Source organism: Diospyros lotus, chromosome 6 (assembly GCF_014633365.1).
Source record: "Diospyros lotus cultivar Yz01 chromosome 6, ASM1463336v1, whole genome shotgun sequence".
Classification (NCBI taxonomy): Eukaryota; Viridiplantae; Streptophyta; class Magnoliopsida; order Ericales; family Ebenaceae; genus Diospyros; species Diospyros lotus.
In genome coordinates, this window is record NC_068343.1 from 739,800 (window position 1) to 764,990 (window position 25,191).

The 25,191-nt window shown below is 35.3% G+C and overlaps 3 protein-coding genes across 3 annotated transcripts; all 3 read right to left on the reverse strand.

Moving 5' to 3' along the window:
* Positions 1–681: 681 nt before the first annotated feature.
* On the reverse strand, positions 682–1,867 carry LOC127803628 (receptor-like protein EIX2). The gene has a single exon (XM_052340019.1). It carries the CDS (start codon positions 1,865–1,867, stop codon positions 743–745), a length of 1,125 nt encoding a protein of 374 aa, XP_052195979.1. The 3' UTR covers positions 682–742.
* A 367-nt stretch (positions 1,868–2,234) lies between these two features.
* LOC127803632 (receptor-like protein EIX1) lies at positions 2,235–6,229 on the reverse strand. The gene is made up of 7 exons (XM_052340027.1): positions 6,139–6,229; positions 5,991–6,095; positions 5,842–5,909; positions 5,500–5,553; positions 5,270–5,285; positions 3,270–3,387; positions 2,235–3,177 (listed from the first exon to the last, which is right to left on the reverse strand). The coding sequence occupies exons 1-7, from the start codon at positions 6,227–6,229 to the stop codon at positions 2,235–2,237; spliced, it is 1,395 nt and encodes a 464-aa protein (XP_052195987.1).
* A 16,104-nt stretch (positions 6,230–22,333) lies between these two features.
* LOC127803179 (LRR receptor-like serine/threonine-protein kinase RPK2) lies at positions 22,334–25,191 on the reverse strand. The gene has a single exon (XM_052339238.1). It carries the CDS (start codon positions 24,981–24,983, stop codon positions 22,422–22,424), a length of 2,562 nt encoding a protein of 853 aa, XP_052195198.1. The 5' UTR covers positions 24,984–25,191; the 3' UTR covers positions 22,334–22,421.

Genomic DNA, 25,191 nt, shown 5'->3' on the forward strand with positions numbered 1-25,191 from the left:
TGTGTCCCAAATTGTTGGATTCGGGGACTCCTTGAGCCTCTGAATAGGGTTCCCAAATCTCGAGGTTTGAGCCTCTGATGGGGTTCCCGAATCTCGGGGTTTGGGACATGCTCAAAACCTCAAATCTTAGGGTTTGGGATTAACGGGATTCAGGTCTTGGGAGGACTCGAATCCCATGATCCGAGGATTTTGAATTTTAAAATTCGAAGTTTCGACGATGCTTTGAATCCCAGGGTTTGAATTTCCCAAACCCCTGAATCATAAGATTCGTGTCGGGGGAGGGGGGTGAATATGCCCGAACTCTGAGGTTCGAGCAAACCTTGGGGTTTTCCTTCACATATGCCAAGTTGGTTTCTACACATATGCCACGTTACAACTATTTGTGAACAAATGATTTTGCCGATTCTTGCTCGTCACCATTCAGCACATTTTCATTCATCATAACTACTAACTTCATATATATATATATATATATATCTAAATTCAATTCACTAAATGGTGATTAACTAACTAGTACATATATAAATATATATATCAAATATGTTTGAGCAAAAAATAAAATAAAAACCCCTCAAAAATATTTTTAAAATATGAAGTCCTCATTTGAAATAACCCAAATTACATCAATATAAGTGCAATTAACTCACCTCTTAAACATCCTCTTCAAACGATTAGTGGTTATAAAGATTAATACAGTGGTTTCATCTATTATTTTCTCTAGAAAACAAAAATATGCAAGTCTCTACCGTTTCTCAATCATTAAACTGCCGCAGACTCCCCAAAATCTCATGAAGAATCCTAGTGTGACAGTCAAGTAGAACCATAGCTTCTCCAACCGATCTTTAACGTCTTCATCATCTTTGTCCCAACCAGAAAGTGTCTCGCCATTGCCATTACCACTGGCACTACATTTGGTTGCCAATGGAGTCCCACAAAGCGCAAGACTACCCCCATAAATGGATGGATCATCGAACGTCTGAAACTGATTGTTTGTGGGTATTTTACCAGACAAATTGTTAAACGATAAGTTCAAGTGACTTAGAAAGGTCAAAGAAACCATGCTTGCTGGGATTTCACCCACAAGTTTGTTGTGGGAAAGATCGAGGGTTTCTAAATCTTTCAAGTTCCCAATCACCTCCGGGATCTTTCCTGTCAACTGATTCCTGGACAAGATCAAGGTGCCCAACTCGGAAAGTGTGGTCAGTTCTTGTGGAATGCCACCGGATAAGTTATTGCTGGAGAGATCAAGACTATTCACAGGGTAAAGGGTGGTTTCTGTGTACTCCATTATTCTACCCTTGGTGGCCACCTGCAAGCTCCCTTCATATCGCTCAGAATCCAACTCAAGCTCAATTTTCAAGCGACTCAAATTCCCTAAACAAGTTGGGATTATCCCTGTGAGCTTGTTGTGTGAAAGATCCAATATGTGAAGATTAGAGAGGCGACATAATTGCCCAGGAATGTGTCCTGTAAAGGAATTGTTTCTCACGCGAAAAATCAATAAAGACGGCATGGCTTCTCCTACCCAAGATGGAAGATTTCCAGAGAGTCGATTGTCACCCATATCAAGAGTATCCATACTAGTGCAGTTTTGCAAGCTGGAAGGGACTTGACCAGAAAGCTTGCTCCCACCCAGAAACAAAAATTTAATGTAACTTAGAGAGCCAATTGAGCTTGGGATCTTACCAGAAAAATTGTTGTTCGAGATGTCCAGGTAGTAGAGATATTTAAAATTGCTCCAAATGTCAGGAATTACTCCAGACAGATGATTATTTAGGTCGGTCATGTTTTGCAGATTGCCTAGGGACAAGGGGATACTACCATATAGATAGTTGAAAGAGATGTCCAAGTATGCCAACAATGGCATTTCTTCGCCAATGTCTGGAGGAATTGGTCCCGAGAACAAGTTACCTCCCAGATAAAGTGCAGTGACATTGGAAGACCAGAGTGGTAGAGGGCCCTCAAAGCAGTTTGACCCTAGATCAACAGTAGATAGGTAGTTGAAACGCAGTGAGTTAGGCACTTGTCCACTTAAGTTATTGTGAGAGACATCTAGTTCATCGGGCAAATCCAATTTGAAGAGCCAATCAGGTAGGGATCCTGAAATTCTAGCATAGCGCAGCACCACAGTTCTCAGCTCATTTTGATTTTCAAGCCATGTGGGAAATTTGGGACCCAATTGGCATGCTTTGATGTTGATGTATCTAAGTTGGAAAGGTGGAAGCCAACGAGGATCAATTTTGAAAATCACTGAAATATTTGGTGAAGTTTTTGTCATTTGCAACTCCTTTAATTAAGCTTGAGAGATTTGCAAAATGGGTCTCAGTTATAACACCTTGCCATGAATTCTCTGAGAGATCTAACACTATCATTGATGAGAGCTGCCCAAGATTACCAGGGATGCTACCACTCATTTCATTGTTCGAGAGGTACAAGTACTCCAAGGAAGACAAGTTTCCAATGGAATTGGGAATTGAACCTCTAAACATGTTCTCCCACAGTTGAAGGTCCCTCAACTTCTTTAAGTATCCAAATGAATTAGGGAGCCTTCCTGTCAGTGTGTTGAATCCCAAGTCCAACGTCTCTATCTTACTTTTATTGCATCCTGATAACGCGCTAATGAGTTCAGTTACCTCACCACTGATATTGTTCATGGAAAGCTTCAATGTCTGCAAATTGCAAAGCTTTCCTAAACTTGGCGGCAACTCGCCTTCTAAGTAAGTATTCTGTGAGAGATCAAGATTTTGGAGGGAAATAAGTTCTTCAAATGTGTCTGGAAGCCTACCTTGGAGATTGTTGGAGTTTAGGTCAAGTTGCAGTAGGGAGCTGAGATTAAATAACCAGTGAGGTATTGTGGAATTGAAGCCATTCCTTGAAAGTTTGAGCACTGAGAGGGCTGCGAAGTTAATAGATGGAAGAGATGGCGGGAGGTTGAGAAGCTGACATTGAGGCAAGTGTACTTCTACAAGGGAAGGAAGCAAATTAATAGTTTGAAGCCAATGAGATGAGACCTTGCTCAAGTCCACACCTCCCAAATTTAGGTATCTCAAATAGGAAAGACTTGATACCCAATTCAAATCCTTGCCCTCTAATTCTACAAAGTTATTGCTGAGATCTAGATAAAGCAAGCTAGAAAGGTTTCCCAAACTTCGTGGGATTGCCCCACCAAAAGACGCGCTAGAGAGATTGAGGTACCTCAACTTTGTGAGAGATCAAAGAAATTTGGGATTCGTTTGCCTCCAAAGTAATTGTTGCTAAGGTCCAAATACCTCAAGTACGTCAAGTTGAGCAAAGACGGACTGATCGCCCCTCCCAATTCATAATCCATTCCATCAGTATCAATACTTCTTGGAAATGGATTTTGAAGTTTTAGCTTCACAACGTTCCCTGTTCAGTTGTCGCAAATCACGCCCCTCCATGCACAACAATTGTCTCCAACCCAAGAAGAGAGTCGGACCGAGGGGTCCGTGAGACCACCTTTGAATTTGAGAAGTGCTTTCTTCTCGGCTTCTACGCAACCTACCACCACCTTAGAACTCTCGTAGCAGAAACCAAGTCTGAAGGCTTGAAAAAACACAAGTGCACACAAGAGAATGAACGACGGGAATTGACAGCATCTCCTTTTCATTCCCATGGTCACCCAAGGCAAGGAAAGTTGCGAACACTGAAGTAAATGTCAGTTGTGATGCATAACATATATACCAGACTATGCATAATATATATAGATGAACCCAATACATTTGCGTACAAACTGAGTTCATTGAGGAGCAATAATCAATGGAGTTGGGACTTACAGGATTTAGTCTCCGTCAACTATTGTCCGCAACTAGCTTCTAGTGGCCCTGCAATTGAGGTTGGAATATGGACACGGTGATGTTAAATTTTCAACCCCAAAAATGTCATCTCCCATTATTGTGCAAGTTGCTAAAATTCTTTTCCTTTCTGGGTAACTTACAGATTTCTTTGTAATTTGAATACTTTTACGGATACTTTTATAGATTAAAACTAGTGTTTGAGGTTTCTGTAGTTTTGTTTTTGCTCAAACACTCTCTCTCTAATATTAATACTCTTAATCAAGTAAAACTCAATCACAATTTACTTAATTTAGGTACTTTACATTAAAAAATCATAAACTGAAACAAAAGTCGTCGCTAAGTCTTAGTAGGGGACTTGTCTATTTTCATTGTCCGCCGCCTACTAGGAGTCCTGTCCATTTTCATTGTGCGCACGCTGTTATTTTCTACTGTTTTCGCCACCATCTTCAAAGTGGCCTTGTTGTTTGACCTCCATCGACTTCAAGTCCTCCTCAATTTTTCTACTATTTTCGCCACCATGTTCAAATTTTGTACAAAAATGCTGTTACAGAAGAGTTCAGATTTTTTTTTTTTCATTTTAGATAAAAGGAAGAAGGTATGAGTTCTTTTAAATAAATTGTACCACCGTACTCCATGGTGTAACAAATTAACTCAACAAAGTTCTTCAATTGTTATCTAACAAAGCACATACATTGGAATTATGCCTATATATTGATGTATGAAAATTTAGTTCAAACACTTTACTATCTATAATTCTTAAAGTAAAGTTTTATATTAAAGTTTTCTTAATACCACTCAATAAAACTTAATAATCATATAACTAAAACACCACAAAAACACTAAAAATAATAAATGTGGCATTAAAAAAATGCCTACTTTTGATAACTTTACCTATTTATTTCTTGCTCATATTTTTTTTATGTATGTGAGGATACAAATTGCCTTTGCACATGTTAATGGTTCATTAGCCTTCACAGTGTCCGATAACTAAGCTTATTCAAGAAGATGCAAATCTCTAGATCCAGTCGAAAAAAATCGTAAAAAGAAATAACTTAATTTAAAATAATTTATCAATTGAGAGAGTGCCGTCATGATGCCTAATTGTGAATCATTATAATGTATTCTCTTTATATTATCATTGTCATTGTCAACTCCTCTAAGTTTGAGAGATTTGGCCAAATGGGTTTGAGTTATGACACCTTGTCATGGATTCTCAAGAGAGGTCTAGCACTATCATTGATGAGAGTTGCCCAAGATTGTCCGGGATGCTACCGCTCATTTGATTATAAGAGATTTACAAGGACTCCAAGGAAGATAACTTTCCTATGGAGTTAGGAATTGAACCTCTAAACATGTTACCCCGTCGTTGAAGATCCCTCAAGTTCTTTAGATATCCCAATGAATTGGGGAGACTTCCTGACGGTGTGTTGTATCCCAGGTCCATCGTCTCTAACCAGCTATTAGTGCGTCCTGCTATATTCACAGAACAAAGAGAATGGAAACAGCTTTTAACTTACATTGTTAGTTGAAGTTTGGAAATTTGCCCATACGGAATGAATTAAATGTACTTTCCTCCTTGGCCCACCATGTCTCCATAAGAACTAGAAATAGTTCAAACATCAGCCATGGATTAATATAAGTGTCATATCCAACACTTACATGGAGAGAAAAGTCATGGGCATACATTGGCCAAAGCAGAAGAGGATTTTTCATTTCTGGAAGTCCAAACCAAAGCAACCTGTACTTTACCCGCAAATAAACATTGAGGTAACCATCTGAAAAGCCTGGTCAAGCAGTTCAACCCTAAACTTCCACATTCATTCTAAAGTAAGGTGCTTAGGAAATAACCATTTCTATCTTTCAGAAGAAGGAAGGGAAGTGTTGTATGTGGTCACAGCCATCTGCATGCACAAATTAATTCAATCCAGGCAAAGAAAAAAAAAATCAAAAACATGGAATTCAACTTAATCTATTATAAAATTTGGGGAACATTGTATTAGCATTTATGGTACGAATAATTATTTACCTGCGCATACCGCAATTCACCCGTCCCCTGATCTTCATCATATGGCTCTATATGTAATTCAATGATGCCTAAAAGATAAAATTAAATTAGATTCCCCAAGTTATAGATACATCCTAACGTAAATTGAAAGATTTACGGTATGAACACACCTCGATTCAGAAGCTCGACATCTGCATTAATGTTCGGATGGTGAGCAGCCCAGCCAAGAACTTCAAATTCAGAATACGAATTCAAGAATGCCAAAAAAGGAGGACCTACGGATAAACAATTACCAGACATATGGTTGAGTTTTCAGACCTTTGCAGTCAGGAATGTCAACTACATTATGGCTATCCTCTTCGTAGAGCCCAATGAGAGGGCTAGTCGACGAGCCGCGAACCGCCAGCATTGCGCGACGCCTCCATCCCCACTGCCAAGGGCGAAAGATATTATCGACATCCAAAAGCATAAAAAAAAAAAAAAAACCAATTAGAGTAAGCAAAAAAGGAGTAGATCCATACGACAACGGGGTGGGGTTAGGGTTTGGGGGAAAAGAAAGAGGTGGTGGCGATGCCTGGGACGGAGCCGGAGAGGTCCGTCCGGTGGACGGGATGGCGGTGAGGAAAGCGAACGGCCAGCCGGTATTAAGAGGTTGTTTGGCTTAACGTTTTTTTTATTAGCTTTTAAGTGATTTATCTTTTAACTTAAAAGTTAGATAGTGGTTAAGTCGATAATGTGTTTGGATAGATATACTTTTAAGTTGTCAATTATTAGTTATGTGTTTGGTTTGTAAAATTTAATAAACTATCAGAATTTGACAAAAAAACTAAAATAAACATGATGCTGAATAATAATATAATTAAAAAGCATAAAAATACTATTTTTGATCAAATAAATTATAAATTAATTTATAATTAATAGAATACTTACAATTACAAGTTAATAAGTTATATATAATTATCAAAAAAATATTAAAATATATATATATAAATACAGGTTAAGGAAAATAATACACAACACTCACACACACACACATATATATATATATATATAAACTGATAAAAGAATGAGATATACCAGAGGGGACTGATCTGGAAGAAGGAGGCCACTGGAATAAGGAGGTTGTTGGACGATGAGATAACGGCGACGACCGGCTAGCAATGGCTCGACTAGAAGTAGAGGCAACGATGGCGTGACAAGGAAGAGACCCACCAGCAACGATGCCCGATCTGGAGAGGAAGCCCGACGAATCTAGAGAAGAAGGAGACGGCAGGTGATGGCGCAACTGGTAATTTGGTATTTTTATTGATCAACTTACTAGCATTTTTTGGTAAAGTTGGGGGTACTAGCTTTTGCTAAACGCTGTTACAGCAACTTTTCAGTGATATAGTGTATAAGTTGAAACGCTAAGCCAAACAGTTAACCATCAAACGCCCCATAACGAATCAGCTGCACAAATAACTTATACATGATCAAACTGCTAAGCCAAACAGCCTCTAACGACCATTCTTTAAGGCGGTGGCTTCCGGCGATACTCTGCAGCGTAGTGGGAATTGGACTCTCCTCCTCCTCCGCTAGCTGGCGGAAGACATCGCATCGGATAAAACCTAGTAGTTAAAAGTACCTTTATTTGTCTGAAAGTGAAAGGGGAGCATGTAAACGGGTCGGGTGGACAGGTTCCGTCCAAACCATACCCGATTCTGGCTCCATCAAACCCTTTTGGCATTTTCCTTCTTTGACCTTTCTTTAATTTCTTCTTTCTTTTTTGTTTTCTAATTTAAGTTTGATTTTCCTTTTTTTTCAACCCAACAGTAATTGACTATAATGTTTAAGGTCTATTTCAATTTTAATTTTTAGAAAAAATAAAAAATACATTTAATCAAGGTATGGGAAATTTTAATTTAACAAAAATAATTGAACTAAACTGAAATTATCCATTCTATTCGGTTTCAATTGAAGGTCAATTTTATTCAATTATCAAATCTGACAATTTGAATTCTTTTGCTTCAGTTCGATTTTTGCATTTAAAATAATTAAAATAAATGAACAGAACAATTTTTTTTATTTTTTAGACTTTTCGGATTTTTTATTTTTATTTTTTGGTTTTATTTGTGTTTATTTCGTTTTGTTCGATTAAGATTTTTTTGAATTTTTTTTCCAATTTTTTTACATTTTGTTCAATTCATTTTTTTTATTTTTTGTGATTTTTTCTCTGTTTGTTTGGTGCTTTTGATTGTTTTAAGTTTTTTATTTTTATTTTTTTGATCATTCCAGCTTTTTCATATTTATTTGATTTTCAAATTATTCGATTAATTCATATCAAATTTTTACACAACTTTGATTCATTTAGTTTTAACATTTCGGTCAATTTAATTACCAAACCAACCAAATGGTCGCCCCTGTCTTCGATTGCTCAATATAGAAATTATTTTATTATTTTTAAAATTAATAATTATGTTTTAAATATTTTTGTTGTCCATTTTTAAAATTAATGATTTTGGAACTTGCGTTGATTGCATAAAGGAAAAGTTTACCAAGACCAAGGAAAGGGGTGCAACTTGTAGTAATGAGTTTATGAAAATTATTTACACTGATATAAGTGGATCTTATGTCCCTATATTATGTGGGAACAAATATTTTCTCACCTTTCTTGATGACTTTTTTCACTATGGATATGTATATCTTATTGTAGATAAATCTCAAACACTCGAAAAGTTTAAGATTTTCAAAACTGAGGTTGAGAAGCAACGAGAGAAAAGTATAAAGGTTCTAAGATCTGATAGAGATAGAGAATACAACAACAGGCATGGACCTAGCGAACAATGTGTGGATTCGTTTGCCATGTATCTACAAGAATGTGGGATAGTTGTTTAATATATTATACCCAACACACCAGATCAAAATGGAGTTGATGAAAGAAGAAACCACACACTAAAAGATATGATGAGAACGATGATGAGTACGTAAAATTTACTTATGTCTCTTTGGGGTGAAGGCATAAAGACTGTAATGTACATCTTGAATAGAGTTTGCAGTAAATCTGTTCCTCTGACTTCTTTTGAACTTTGGGTTGGTCGTAAGCTGAGCCTAAATCATTTTCGTGTTTGGAGTTGCCCTGCTGAGGTAAGAATCTACAATCCTTCTAAGAGTAAATGGGATCCTAAGACTACACGTTGTTTCTTTGTTGATTATCCTGACAATTCTAAGGGATACATATTTTATTGCCCTAGTCGAAGCACAAAGATTGTACATTCTATCACTGCAAAATTTTTGGAGAATGATGCAAGTGAGTGCTCTTGTTCTCGTGTAAGGATGTTAATGTGGAAGAGGAAATTGTGATAATGCCAGTACTAGTTGTACATGAAAGGATGGTGTTTAAACTAAATCAAACTGAAGAAGTATTGCAACAAGAAGATGTTCCAGTACACAATTCACATCTTGAAATTCCCAACAGGCGCTCTCAGAGAGAAAGATCTACTATATTAGATGATTATGTGGTGTTCCTTGATGAAAATGATTACGATGTTAGTCATATCATAGATCCAGTCTCATAGAGCCAAGCTATTTCAAGTACTTGTTCTGATAAATGGCTGGAAGCCATGAAGGATGAGATAAAATCTATGGCACACAATAATGTGTGGGAATTAGCTGAACAGCCTAAACGAGTTAAGCCTATAAGTTGAAAATGGGTGTTCAAGACTAAGAAAGATTCAAAAAGCAATATTGAAAGGTACAACGCGAGATTAGTGCTAAGAGTTTTACTTAGAAAGAAAGAGTTGATTATAATGAAACGTTTTCCCCTGTTTTCTCAAAGGATTCCTTCAAATTATTATGGCACTAGTGGCACAATTTGATCTTAACCTTCATCAAATAGACGTTAAAACAACAATTTTAAATGGACACTTGCATGAAGAAGTATATATGCAACAACCTGAAGCCTTCAAAGAAAATGGCAAAGAACATTTGGTATGTAGGTTAAAGAAATCCATTTATGGTTTAAAACAAGCCTCTCGATAATGGTATTTGAAGTTTGATGAGGTAATTACTTCTTTTGGATTTGCTGAAAATAAGATAGACCAATGTATATATCTCAAGATCAATGGGAGAAGATTTGTTCTTCTTGTGCTATATGTTGATGATATTCTCCTCGCGAGCAATGATTTGAATCTACTTCATGATACTAAGCAAATGCTTTCCAAGACTTTTAACATGAAAGATCTTGGTGAAGCATCCTTTGTTCTTGGCATTAAAATTAACACGGACAGGATTCGAGGTTTGTTGGGACTCTATCAGAATCGTGTTCTCAACCGTTTTAATATGCAAGTATGCAGAACTATGGAGGTGCCTATAGCTAAAGGATAATTGCTCAGTAAGAAAAATTATCCCAAAAATATAATAGAGCAACAATAGATGGAAAATGTGTCTTATGCTAATGTTGTTGGAAGTTTGATGTATGCTCAAGTTTGTACCGGGTCCGATATTGCTTTTGCAGTTAGTGTGTTGGGAAGATTTTCTTCTAATCCTAGGCTTAAGCATTGGGTGCTAGCAAAGAAAGTTATGAGATACCTGCAAAGAACAAATGATTTTATGCTAGTATATAAAAAAGTAGATCATCTTGAAGTTGTTGGGTATATAGATGCAGATTTTACAAAGTGCCCTGATGAAAGACAATCCACTTTTGGATATGTTTTCATGTTGGTTGGTGGGGCAGTTTCGTGGAAAAGTGCAAATCAGACACTTGTAACTTCATCCGTAATACCTAAGAAATTAGGATTATTTGAAAATAAGCATTTTATTAGAAAAACGAAATTTCGGGGAAGATTGGTATCTAAATAGCCCGAAAAATTGATCAAATTGACTGTAGGGAGTGTCTTGGAGCCGAGATGCCAAAAGAAAATGATATGGTCGTGATGAGTATTTCGAGACATGATTTATGGCATCGAAAGAAATGAGATTGTGAACGATTTTCGGTACAACTAAAATGCAGCTGTCAATCAGGCTGCAATATTGAATTGTTATAGACGACTTCCAAGAAGTCAACGAAGCTTGAGGTGGCTTCATTTTTTTCATAAGGACAACCCTTCAGTGGTTTCAGAAAAAAATGAAAAGGGTTAAGGCCAAAACGAAGATTCAGGCCTAACTGTAATTTTTTTAAAATTGCCAGAAGGAGGTTAAAACGATTTTTTTTTTTAGAATCTTCGGGGTCGAATGGATGTTTTAGGACTTGAGGGTCTTTAATTCAATATTGGAAAGTTTAGGGGCTAAGTAAAAAGGGCCAAAAAGGTAAAGGCCAAAAGTTGAAAGGCCAAAGTGCAAAAAACTCAAAGATGGCAACAATGGGAAACTGACCAGGCCACAAGGGTCACCGAAAACCACTGGGTTTGCACGAGGGATGGTCAGGGAACACTTTTGGTAAAGGGATGGGTCGACAACAGCCACCGTGGTGGTCGAAAATCGAGAAAAACCGATCGAAAGTTCGGTCAGTTGGTCGTGCGCCTGTAACTTGGTTTGGTGGTCGGATGAGGGTGTTTCAAGGCCAATTTAGGGGAGATAGGAACTCCTAAGGGGTCGGGTAAGGCACCCAAGGGCATTTGGGTGCCCGATTTTGCCTATAAATAGGCGTTAGTGAAGGCCAAAAATGGGAGAGATGGTAGCTTCAAATTGACCGCGATAATGAACGAATTGGCATCCCAAAATAAGGGGCTTTTGAAGCCCATGAGATGTAAATGCTATCTGGAGAGTTAGAGCCATTTTGGTGAAGGTTTGGTGGGGTTTCGAAGCCTCGCTGGAAAAGGAGACAGACGGCCAAGCCAAGCTTTGGCCACCTGGTTGAGGGTTTTTCCGTTTCTCTTTCAGGCCAAGGAGAGTGTCATTCAGATCGACTAAGCGAGATGAAGAAGCTGGTGGAGTCAGATTAAATCATCGACACGATCATCGTCGGAGAAGACGACCGATATGTGCCGGTCACGCGCTGCCTTCCATGCACCGCTAGTCACCCTAGCGCATGTGGGCACGTGGGGTTTGGGAAAATTCTGAAAAAATGTTGAAAAAATCTGAAAAATTATTTGGGCTTTTCGGTGTCTCAGTTTTCGCACCAAAGAGACTCGTTTTGAGTGAAAACACAACATTCAGGTAAGTTCAGTATTTTTTCTTTGAAGTTCATAGCATATGATGAATTGTTGTGGAATTAGATTTGAGAAATTAGTCTCAATAGTATTTATTGGGATTTTTAGAAGAAAAAAAATGAAAGAAAATGAAGGGAAAATGAAATAAATAGAATATGGAGATATTTAGTGATAAATTATCATTTTTATGGTTGAGGTGATCGAGATGATGTGATTGGTGCAACTTTTGAGAGTTGGCACGAGAATCGAGGTCATGCACGCAAATCGAGGTAGTTTGCACGCCTTTTGAGGTATCCCAATTTTCGTGTAAGGTGAGTGGTTTTCTCACAAGAAATTATATTCATGATATGTTTGTTATATATGCATGTTGTTATGAATGCAATATTCATTTTGTCATATTGCATGAAAAGTCTGATAATTGCATGACATAATGTGATTGTCATATTGATATTTGTGTATAGGAGTGGGATATTGCCCCTAGAGTGCAGCCGTAATTCCCCTAGGACAATAATGAAATAATATTGGGCTTATCCTATAAAGGTTCAGGATTTGCCTAGGATTCCGTGCCGGGCTAGTAGGCTTGGGAAGTTATATTAAGGGCAAATGTTATTCATGTTATTGCATCATGCATTCGTATATATATGTTTTTGGACCATCGCTAGAAGTTTCATCTTCTAATGAGTTATGCCCCTAGAATATTCAACGTTTCAGTTGAGACTTGTAGCTTAGGCAATGAGCAAGTTGAGATAAGACGGCATGTGATGGCGTGACCGATGGATTCGACGAGTTGATTCGGATATGTTTTTAGCTTATGCTTTAATGAGTTGAGATATAGCAATGTATTTATGTATTTCAGTATTGAGGATATGATGTTAATATATGGTACGAATTCTTATGATGTTATAAAATGAATTGGCTATGTACCATATCAGGTTTCGATTATCGCTTCCGCATATTCTGAATGATTTGCTATGGGTTTTGTTTAGAATTCGGTACTTAAGGTTTAAGTTATGTACCAAGAAAGAAAGAAAAAAATAATTTATGTATATTTTGGGCCCCAACATAGTAACACACTCGGTAAGAGAAAAACGAGGTGTTACATCATCTACTATGCAAACAGAGTTTATAACATGTTATGGAGGGGTATCACAGGCTATGTGGCTGAAGAACTTTATTTTCAGGCTTTTGATTGTTGATTCCATCTCAAGGCCAATCAAAATTTATTGTAACAATAGTGACTGCACTCTCACCCTGCAATTAAAACACAAAACAAAACACAATAAAAATTTTATATTTTTTTATTTATTTAGGCGAGAGGTTTATACTCGTCAGTGTACGAGTGCAGTTGTAGTCCAAATTTAAATTTATACTTTCTGGATAAGTCCAGATCGTCCACTGAGAGATTTATTTATGGCAAAAGAAAATGAATGTCACACACACACACGCATTTAGAGGATGGATAACATGATTTTTTATGTTTTTTAGATAACAAATACTAGAAAATAAAACAAGACAGAAGTTGAAATAAATACTGAACGTGAGAATATGAAATTGGATAGTACTTGAGTTAAGACAATTTCAGTGCCAACCCGTTGATTCCCAAATTTAAGCATAAAAGATTAGTAACATTAATTTAATTTCAGATATGAGGGTTTGTTATTAAATGCAATTAAAGATAATGATAGCTCTAGTTTAAGCAATCCTCATACATGATATGCGGGATTCTAATTTAAGAAACTACCATAAATTCAATTACAATTAATACACAAAACAACTAAATTAATCATCCGGGTTTGGGTATGATAGCGTTTCCAGTTCTAGTAACTCTCATGCATGACATGAAAGCTCTAAGTTAGGCTTACGCTCCAATCCAAACCTAGTGATTTCTCAATAATCAAAACACACTCATATTGAAGTTTAAACTAATGTTACTCATTTAAAGCGTAGCTTTCTTTGGGAATCATTGGCGTTGGACACTGTCCTTGCCTTAATCCAAAATTAGATTTAGCTACTCATCTCCATTAAATTAATTGACAGAAATTTAAATGACATAATTTAAATAACAGAATTTAAATGACAGGAATTAAAATAAAAGAAACTAACCGGCCATTTAGGCGGTAGATAATTAAAATACAAGAATTAAAATTGCAAGAATTTAAAGACATAAACTAACCGGCCATTTAGGCGGTGAACAATTAAATGACAATAATGAAAATTACATAAATTTAAAAGAGTAAACTAACCGTCCATTTAGGCGGTGAATAATAAAGTAATAATAAATGACATAAGAATTTAAAACAAGAAATGAAGGTAGTAAGATCACAAGAGAAAATACTAAAGAAAATGAGAGAGAACAAAAGCAATTCTCAAAGAGAGAATTCTAAGGAAATAACTAAACTTTGATTCAAGAATAATAATCACACTTACAAATGCAATCAAGTGATCTATTTATAGGCCACAAGATGCAATACAAACCACATAATTTCAATTATTCAACTAGACATAATTATATCTAATGGGCACTCACACACTTAAAGTTAAATGGATTTTAGCTATAATACACACCTAATATTAAATGGATTTTAGCTAAAATACATACCTAATAAAGCACTCATAAAGTTAAATGGATTTTAGCTATAATATCCACCTAATAGTTAAATGGATTTTAGCTAAAAAACACACATAATAAAGCTCTCACATAAAAAATAAAAATAGATTTCTATAAATTGATTTTTAATCTTCATTAGGATTAAAAATAATCCTTGGGCCTTCTCCAAATAATATTTTCCATGGGTTGCTCAAATTGGGCCTTAATTCTTCATGGGCTTGAATTCTTCATGGACTTGATTTCTTCATGGGTTTGATTTCTTCATAGATTTGAATTCTTCATGGACTTTAATTTTTCATGGGCTTGATTTCTTCATGGCTTTGATTTCTTCATGGACTTGAATTCTTCATGGGCTTGAATGCTTCATGGCTAAAAATAAAAAAAATAATTTAATATTATTAATAAATTATATATTATATATATGTATTACACATAGCACACATATATATTAGATTATATTATATATATAGTACATGCATGCATATAATGATGTATATGTATTATATATAATTTTATATATTATTATTATTTACTTTAAAACTTCATTTCATTTATCTTTCAATTTAAACTTGCATATAACCATAAAATATATATTAATATCTAATTTAAACCATATTTAAGATCGAAAGAAGGGTATAATTATAACAAAATTTTTACAAAATTAACCACTAATCAAATAGTGCAGTAGTTTTCTTTGCTAAAAATAATAAAAGTCCTAGTGGTTCCAAATACATAGAAATCAAGTATATTTCAGTCAGAAATATGGTCAAGAAATGTGATATTATTGTGGAGCACATAAATACTTAGATTATGGTTGTTGATCCATTAACCAAAGGACTTAGACCTATTGATTTTAAAAGGCATGCTGTTAATATGGGGATTTTAGAGTCCTTTGATGTGCTTGATTAATGGGAGTTGTTGTTTTATTGATTTGTTACTCCAAATTACTATTCTTTCATGAGCTCAATTATTTTATTTCATGGATCCACGTTAAATTTTAAAGTCATATGCATACTGATGTATCTATTCATGATATGAGATTGGTGATATCACTATATATTTTGAAGTTATTACGCTTGGAGCTGTATGCTTGTTTCTTTTATCACTATTGAAGGTATCCAAGTTCAGCTTTTATGGATAGTGATGGTTAAAGGACTGATATAGACTTGGTATAAGAATCATGAAGATATATGCTATTGTCTATACAATACTTTCAAATCATATTGTGTTCATGTTGATTTAATTTCCAAGATTATGACCATGGTGCGAATTTGTAGAAGTAAATACATTTTGACGGCTATGATCTGATTTTGGTAATTAGGTTGAACGAAACATGTTTAAAGGTGATTATTTATTAAGCTATGCTTTCAAAAATTATGGTCGCTCAAGTTTTCAAATTTTTGTTGTCCAATTGGGGAGTCAATTTCAAAAAAAAAAAAAAAAAACACCAACCAATATTGCACATGGAGAAGAATGTTAGAATTTTTCATAATGTATGCAATATTAATTGGATCTTATTTTGAGAAAAATCAGTTGGACTGTAGCTTAACAACGCTTGGAGGCCCAATGGATTATATGTGATCATAATTGGACATTAAACTTGGTACACCTTTATAGGCTTGCAGCCCATTAGTATATATATGATTTATGGAATAAGTGTAGACCCAATAAAAGTTTTGTGATGGATGAAACACTATTGACATTATATAAAAAAGGTTAGGTCCCCTCTTTTCTCTAATACATCTATCACACAATTTTTTCCCATTAAGAAAAGGTTAAGGCATCATAAAAGAGAAGAAGAGAAAGATCTAGTTTGGCTTAGTTCATTTGTACTTGCCATTTCAATCAAATTTTTATCATTACTTGTGGATTTAAAAGGTATTCTTTTTTTTAATAAAGTCATATATAATTTATAATGTATGGTATGTGCATTTAATTTATAATGTGAAACATTTATATCTAACAACTAGCACTCATTTGATTGTAAGAGAGGTATAAGGAATCCAAGATAAATTTCCTATGGAGTTAGGAATCGAACCTCTAAACATGTTTCGCCATAGTTGAAGATCCCTCAAGTTCTTTAGATAGCCCATTGAATTGTTAAACTAGCTCCATTTTGAAAATTTTTGTTCCATTTGACCAATGGTTCATTAAAAATCATTGAGGAGATTTATTTAAAAACATAATATTTATTCTTACAAATCTCCATATATGTATAAGAACATATATAGTTCATATTATTCGATTCTAATTTAACAAGGTATTTGAAATTAATTTGTGGGGAACAACATAAATTTGACTTAAGAGTATAATCATTTATTTTTCATCATTAAAATCAAATATAAGAGTAAAATATCAAAGAGACTCTCTTAAAAGGTTCGAACAAGAAGAGATAAGACATCTCTATAGGGGAGGATTAAGATTTTTGAGTGTCTTTAGGGGCTCTCAAAAGTCCACTTGTATAACATTTTTTACAATAGAAACATGTGAACACATCTCCATAATCTTTTCACTGATAAGTGTAATAGATTATGATTAGTAGGATTAGTGTCAATCTTCAGAAATTAATAATTGCTATCATTATCTCCTTAACTCTGCTATAAATAAGTGAGTGCACATTTTTTAGGTAAGATGCTTTAGCCCTGCTAAGAGTTTTGCAACTTTGTCTAAAGGTTTAATTTTACATCAGAGTATTTGTACAAGAAAATGCTTTGTGCCTTCTAATTATTTCTCTTTTTTTTTTAGAGTCCTTGTAGCTTGGAATCAACTTTTTTTTCAACAATAAATACATTATTATGTTTGGCCACAACAGATGATTTTGTACTCATGTAATTGTCTAGATGCTAAGCTCCAAATTGAAGGATATCAATCCCTGTCTATGGGTCCTTGGAGCATTCCTTGTTCGCATTTGGTTGTCGACCACCTTGACCATAAGATCAAAATTGTAGAAAAATGATACATTCTTAAATACAATTCTAATTTCTTTTACACGGCGATGTTTCTTTGAACCTCTTAAATACTCTCTTCAAATAGTTCACACTAACAAGCATTCACACATTGATATCTCCTTTCTTTCTTTTTAGAAAATGGAAGTCAATGGGAAATTATCCAAAAAAAGAAAATCATTTAAATATCAACCAATTTTATCATGTTACGTGTCTTTATTAACAAGTCATAAAAAGGTGACCTGTGTCTTTTTACTTATGTCACCTGTGTCTTTTTACTTATGTCAACTTTAAAGGAAAACCATTAGTATCAAAGAAAGACTTTGAGCCCTGCGTTTATTTTTATTTGGTCAGAGTTACTCTTACTAGTTTAAGATTAGCAAGCACAACAGTAATTAAATATAATTTTAAATATCTTGACTCATCTCCTCATGAAAAAATTCAAAACTAGGTTATCTTTATAAATTCTATGTCGAGTAAATAACATAAATGGTAACTAAATTTTAGAAAATGCTATTGGTACACCTTTATGTACTCCTTGGGTTACATAAAGGTATACCAATGACAAAAAATCCCATCATGAGGCGCAGAGTATTTTGGTTATAATACCCCCTTATATAACCCATGATGTACAAAATGGTTATACATCTAACATGATTCCTAAATTTTATACTAAGATATAAAAATATTACTAAACTTCAATTTAGTATATAATTTCATAAATATCATCAATTGCCCTTAAAAGAAACTAATACAGTGTTGCCGTGTCTAACAATGTGAATGGTTAAACAACACAAACAGTTGCTAAACTTTATATAAAAAAAAAGTAATTAACTTTTACACTAAAATACAAAACAGTCAATGAATTATGCATTAAAATACAAAAATATTAATATTTCGTTAACTTCTTTTAATAACAATTGACGATAGTTATGAAGTTATATACTAAATTGAAATTCAGTGACTTTTTAACTAGGGGTGAGCAGAAGTTCGGTTAAACCAAACTAACTGAACCGAATCGAAAAATTCGATCGATTCGGTTCTGTTCAGTTCGGTTTAGTTAATTTTTTTTTTCAAAAATCGGTTATTTGGTTCAGTTCGGTTATTTTGATGAAAATAATCAAAAAATCGAACCAAACCAGTTGTGCAGCAAATACCCAACCGAACCGGCCACAACCCCCCCTGCGCGAACCGAACTCCCTCCTCACGCGGGTGCAACACCCCATGGGCCTCTATACTTGTCTTCGTTCTTCTCTTTCTCTTTCTATCTATCTCTGTCTCTCACATCTTCAAAGATCAAGTCCACTCCGATCGAGTCTGTAAATACTTCGATTGGAGTATTCGGTTCACAATACTGCGAAGGGATACAAGCGAAGGCAAAAACGAAGACTCCACTCCGATCGAGTCTTCTTAGATCTGGTGATGGTGATGGCAATGGCGAAGACAAAGGCTCGTTCTCTTTCTAGATCGAGTCTTCATAGATCTGGCGATGGCGAAGATGAAGACAAAGGTGTGCATATGGAGATCGGATACACTGTTAAAACTTCACATACACTGTTGTTTCTATTGAAGCAACCACCTCCGACGCTTCCACTTTAACGTCAACGCCGACTTGGACCTCCAATACAACAACACCGACTTCAACGCCTACGGGTGCATCTCTCTTTCCTCCGATTTGCACCACCGTGCTCGCCCTTCGGTAAGTTTTCTGCTCTGCAACTTCTATTTTTCTAGAAACATGAGAGTTTTTTAACTATAGATTTTTAGATCTACAAAAAATTAACCGTCTGATCAAACTTATTTTTAGATATATGAATCACTATGTTGGGGGAATCCAATGATCAATTCTGATCATTGGAATCACCGGCCGGCGAACTGGTGGCCAGTGACAATAGATGTTCAGTCTCTTGACTCTCTTCTCTTTGGTATGCTAGGTTAGTTCAATTTTCGGTTCGGCTCAGTTACCATATTTTAGTTTTCGGTTAGTTCGGTTAGTGGGGTTGGTCGGTTCGGTTAAGTTATTATAGGCTGATCGATTTGAATCGGTTAGGAATTTTTGAGCGATTCGGTTCGGTTATAATCGATTGCACACCCCTATTTTTAAATACAAATTAAAGTTTGATAACCTTTTTATTTCTTAGGATGATTGTCGTTACGCTGTTCCTGATGCTCGTGGCCTCGATTATGACAAGAAAGATAAATGACAAGTTAAGCCTTTAATTCTTATGTAAGACGAAAATCAAATTAATATAATATTAAATACACTTATAATATTTAGCCTTCTAATATTCTCCCCAACATTCGTAGCTAGCGACAACACCCTTTCTTCAAATAATTGCCCAGAAATAGGCTTAGTTTTCAAGCCGCTCAATAGGGTGAAAATAGGCTTACCTTTAAGCACGTTTGCTTGACCCAAAAAGATAGAATATATATATATTATGAGAATGTAAAATAATTTAATAATTTAAAATTCATAAATTATTTTTTTTTTTTACATCAAAATAAATAAATTGATTTTTTCTTTTGTCAAAGCATATATGTATATATGTGTGTAATTATAAATAATTAAATATGTACATACATATGTGCATAGCCAAAGACAAATAATATAGATATATTATTATTTGAACACAATACTAAATTTATTATCTAAAAAATAAGCATCTCCAATTTTTAGATATTTTACAAGGAAGAAAATCGTTACAGGAAATATCTTACAGGTACGTTTGATAGCATTTAGTTGAAAAAAATAATATTTTTTAATTTGCAAAAAAAACAAAAACAATTTCTCCTTAGATGGAATTTTTTATAAAAAAGAAGTAAAAATATATTTTAATGGTTGTACTGTGAAAATCAATTTTATGAAAAATATAATGTATCAAACACTAAAAATAGAATTTAATTTCTTAAATGTGACATTTTTTATATATTTTTCATCCTATCAAACACACTCTACGTAAATACTTTGGTATTTAAATTTATTTTTAAAAAAGTATAGAAAAAATTACAAAACTCTTGAAAATGACTTGCCTTTGTGGAGCGATCATTCACCTATTTATATTTGCATTAAGAGATTTATAAAAATTATCTTTGAACTTCTAAATCAATTTGAATTTATATAATTCTTATCCGTTATACAATATTTGGAGTGAATTTTGGAGGTTGATTTTCCGTTCTGAAAATATCTCACAAGAAACTCTCCTTCAAAGTTTCCCAAGTCTCCCATAGACCTTTCAAGGTTTCCCAAGTCTTCTTAAGGGTCTCTAAGGTCTCCCTTAAAGCCACCCTCAGAGTTTGTAGCCGGAGTGACGTAGCCACGTTTTGGCCGGCCGGAGCTTTGGCCCCAGTTAGTTTTTTAATTTTTTATATATATTATTATAGATAATTATAATTTTTATAATTTAGGCAAGGGTAAAAGTATAATTTAACCCAAATTAAAATTCTTTCTTTTGACTCCGCTGCTGTGTAGCCGGATCTCGCTTGGTTTTGTTCCTTATTGATTTTGTAAGTGGGCGCTGAGCTTGGGCTGATGTTGGTATATATGCATATTATTATAATATATATGCAAATACATGCAAAACACAAATATAGATACGTGCACACATAAATAAATATTCATACGCACACGAATATATACCCGCATATATACATACGCATGGGACATGCATGCACATTTATATGCATATATATATATATGTTTATATATATATATACAACTAATTTTTTTAAAAATATTACAATGCAAACAAATACTAGAAAGTAAGATAACCAAAATATTTTTATATAAAACAATTTACATTCAAATAGAGGAATCCTTAATTTAGATGACATGAGGTCTAATTCATGCATTAGTGTGAATGAGAATGTAGATAGAATTATTACCAAGACAGATTATAGAATTATTGTCAAGACAGGTTATGAGAATTCAATTTATAAAATTATTGTCAAAACAAGATAGTTTGCTTTCAAAAAATGTTATAATTTGTGATATTTAGAGTCGATTGACAAGAATAATGGGATTTTAAAGGAGATTTTGCAAATATGACTTTCGCCTAAAAGATTATGTGTCGGTGATCGTGCAGGCCACTATTTTATGAGTGCACCATTTCACTTGACTTAGATTGAGTTTTGTTAAATATTATTATTGAATAGAGATATAAATAAACTAATATATTTAATTAATAGTTCATTTATATTTTTTATTAAGTAAGTAAATAAATTTAAAAAAAAATTATAAGACTTGTTTATTAAACTAACTGATGAGCTCAACCAGAAGCCTATTCAGTTCATTTCCAATACGTTTAAAATTCATTTCTTTGTTTATTTAATAAGGGTATACATATAGATCTCTAGAATGTTTTATGGTTTGTTTTCTATTTTTTTTTTTCCATCACAAATTATGATTTTGTTAATTAATATAATTGTATAAATCATTCATTAAGTAAATAATTTATTTACAAATAATTATATTTTTATTCATAAACAAACTCATTTCTTATTTACGAACAAACTCTATAACTCCTCATTCATGAACATTCAACAATTTTTTAATTTAAACGAACCAACCTTAAACATGAAAAATTATTGATGAGCGAAATTCAAATATTCTTTTACAAAATCTAACTCATAAACGAGCCAAACTCAAATACTTTTGGAATAAAGGAACTTAAACCGAACAGAGTTAAACTCAATTCATCTACTTATTTTTTTTCACCCGTCTTTATTTTGTTTGTTCTTTTAACTGTTCATATTTTGCTTTGGTTTTCACTTTGCTACTCTAATGGAAATCGGTGACCTTTAAATATATGTATAAATAATATGTTTGAGCAAAAAAATAAAATAAAAAACTTCATAAATATTCTTAAAATATAAAGCCCTCCTTTGCAATAACCTAAATCACATCTAATATAAGTACAGTTAAACTCATCTCTTAAACATCATCTTCAAACGACTAGCAGTTAGGAAAATTAATCTAATGGTTTTATCTGTCATTTTCTCAAGAAAACGAAAGTATGCAAGTCTCCACCGTCTCTTAATCGTCAAACTACCACAGACTCCCCAAAATCCCGTGAAGAATCCTAGAGCTACAATCAAGTAGAACCATAGCTTCTCCGACCAACTTTCAACGTCTTCATCATCTTTGCTCTCACCGTCTGCATTTGGTTTCCAACCAACGTCCCCAATCCTACCCTGTTCTTCTGAAGTTGGGAGTGCTGAGGACGACATTCCGCAAGATCGTAGAAAAGGGTTTCCAAGAAAACTATTGCATTTGGTCAAATTCACTGGCAGCGGCCCAGACAAGTTATTGAAGGAAACATTGAACGTTGAGAGTGTTGTCGCATTTACCAAGCCAGATGGAATCTGCCCCAAGAGTGTATTGTTATTCAGAAGAAGAACAGTGAGGTTCCTCAAATTCACAAGATCTTTTGGAATCTCCCCAGAGAGAACGTTTGAAGAAAGCTCCAGTACTTCTAAAGACTGCAACTGGCCTAAGCTCGTAGGAATGGTTCCTGTGAGGTTATTACCAGCCAAGGCAAGAAACTTGAGACCCCTTATCTGTCCTAGACTGCTTGGGATTGAACCTTGCAACATGTTCCAACTCAAATTAAGGGAAAAGAGAGACACCAAATCGCCAAAATTGTGGGAAATAGACCCGGTAATTTGGTTCCCAGAGGCATCCAGAACTCTAAGCGATTTGCAAATTGAACTAACGTTTGCCGGAATTTGACCTGATATTCTATTGTCACTGATATTGACAATCATTGTTTTCAATCCATCGCACTTTTCAAATAAATCTCCAGGAAATGGCCCAGTTAGCTTGTTTTCACCAGCCAGAAATGCATAAACCGTCTGCTTTTGAAAAGTGTCAAGTCCAATTGGCATTGAACGCAAACCACCAGTGAAGTTATTTGCAGCAAAATTGTGATAAACTGCAAAATCACCAACATCTCCATCGCCCAACAAATTGAATCCGGTCTGTACTTTTCTGGCAAAAAATGACAAATAAGCAGATGGTAAGCCATATTGCTCAAAGGTATATCCACCCAAGGAAGGAAGAACATGGGAACAATCAGTGTAATTAAATCTAGGAACTGATCCTGAAAGAAGATTTTCACTGACATCAAACACAGTCAAACATGGAGCCAGAAGTTTCTCATTAAACTCCCCTGTCAGCCTATTGGAGCTCAAATCAAGAAAGTGAAGTTTCTTGCACTGACTAAACCCTTGGGAGAGATCCCCAGCGAAAAGATTCTGGCCAAAATTCACCATCTCTAAGTTTTCACAGGAACCCCAGTTGTCGGGAAGTGTTCCCTGCAAAAATACTCTGGGCGCCCACATCATCTTGAGCTTTGGAAGTGTTGTGATTGCTGATGGAACTAGACCTTCAAAGAAATTGTATTCATCGATTGGACTGGGTTGCCCTGATGAGGAATCACCTTCTAGATAAGTGATTTTTGGAAGAGGATCGAACAAATTGGACAACACAAGAACTGATAATTTGGCACAATTTCCAAGCTCAGAAGGTATCGGACCACTTATGCTATTCCTTGACAAGTCCAACACTTCAAGTTTAGTCAGCAAACCAAGTTCAGCGGGAATAACCTCTAGAAGCAAATTGGAATACAAGACAAGCGAACGCAACCCAGTACAATTCCCCAAACTCCTCGGAATCCCACCACCCAGAGCATTGCCAGAAAGCTCCAAATGCTCAAGTTTCTCACAACTATCTCCAATCTCATTTGGAACTGAACCCTCAAGCCGATTGAAAGATAAGTAAAGCCCCCTCAAATCTCTAAACCCACCAACCCACCCCGGGATTGTGCCGTTCACTTGATTCCCAGCTAAATTCAAGACTTGTAGACTCACACAACCTAACAACGAATGTGGCATTTGCCCTACAATCTTATTAAACCCTAAATTGAGCACCCTCAAACTCTGTAAACCCCCAAACTGACCCGGCAAAGACCCGGTTATCGAATTGCCTTCAAGATCAAGAACTTCCAACTTTTCCATTTCCCAAATCTCATGAGGAATTCCACCGCTCAGCTCATTGAAAGGAAGAGACAAGACCTTAAGCTCGGTGAGCTTCGCAACGTCGGGCGAAAGACGACCCGCTAATTTAACCTTACTACCAAAGCAGGTCCTCCTAATACCAAGCCCATAAAGAGGAAATTGAGCTAATTTAGCACAAGAGCAAGAAGAACCAGAAATACCTCCGCCCGTGACGTTGAGAGCCACGACCCGAGAGCCCGAATCGCAGGCAACGCCGAACCATGAGCAGTGATCAGAACCACTCGAATCCCAGCTCGCAAGCGCTCCGGAAGGGTCCGATAGCGAGCGCTTGAACTGCAAGAGAGCCGATTTGTCCGAATCCAGGCCCGAAACGACCTCGCCGCCAGCTAGAGCCAATAAAAAAAAGAGAAGAGGCAGTTTCAGCGGCTTCCGGAGATGGTACCATTTGATCACGCCCCAAGCACAACCCATAGCTGAATCCCTAAAAGGGCTCAAAGAATACGTATAAAACCTCAGAAAAGCCCCCTCCCCCCTCCCTCTCTGTCTGTCTGTTGAGCTGTTGTAGCAGAGAAAGGAGTGTGATTTCTCGTTAAAACCCTAACCCTAAGTTGGGAGAGCTCTCTGTAAACAGAGTAGAGTAGAGAGAGAGAGGAGAAAGGAGAGAGATTCAACAGTTGAG

Excerpts from the sequence above, each read along its gene's own strand:
- LOC127803628 (XM_052340019.1), bottom strand. The coding sequence starts at position 1,867 with ATGCCATTGTTGGCATACTTGGACATCTCTTTCAACTATCTATATGGT.
- LOC127803632 (XM_052340027.1), bottom strand. The coding sequence starts at position 6,229 with ATGCTGGCGGTTCGCGGCTCGTCGACTAGCCCTCTCATTGGGCTCTAC. Across the intron at positions 5,554-5,841 it reads GTGAATTGCGGTATGCGCAG|GTTGCTTTGGTTTGGACTTC; the intron begins GTAAATAATTAT and ends GGTAAAGTACAG. Across the intron at positions 3,178-3,269 it reads CTCAACTTGACGTACTTGAG|CGCGTCTTTTGGTGGGGCAA; the intron begins GTATTTGGACCT and ends CAATCTCTCTAG.
- LOC127803179 (XM_052339238.1), bottom strand. The coding sequence starts at position 24,983 with ATGGGTTGTGCTTGGGGCGTGATCAAATGGTACCATCTCCGGAAGCCG.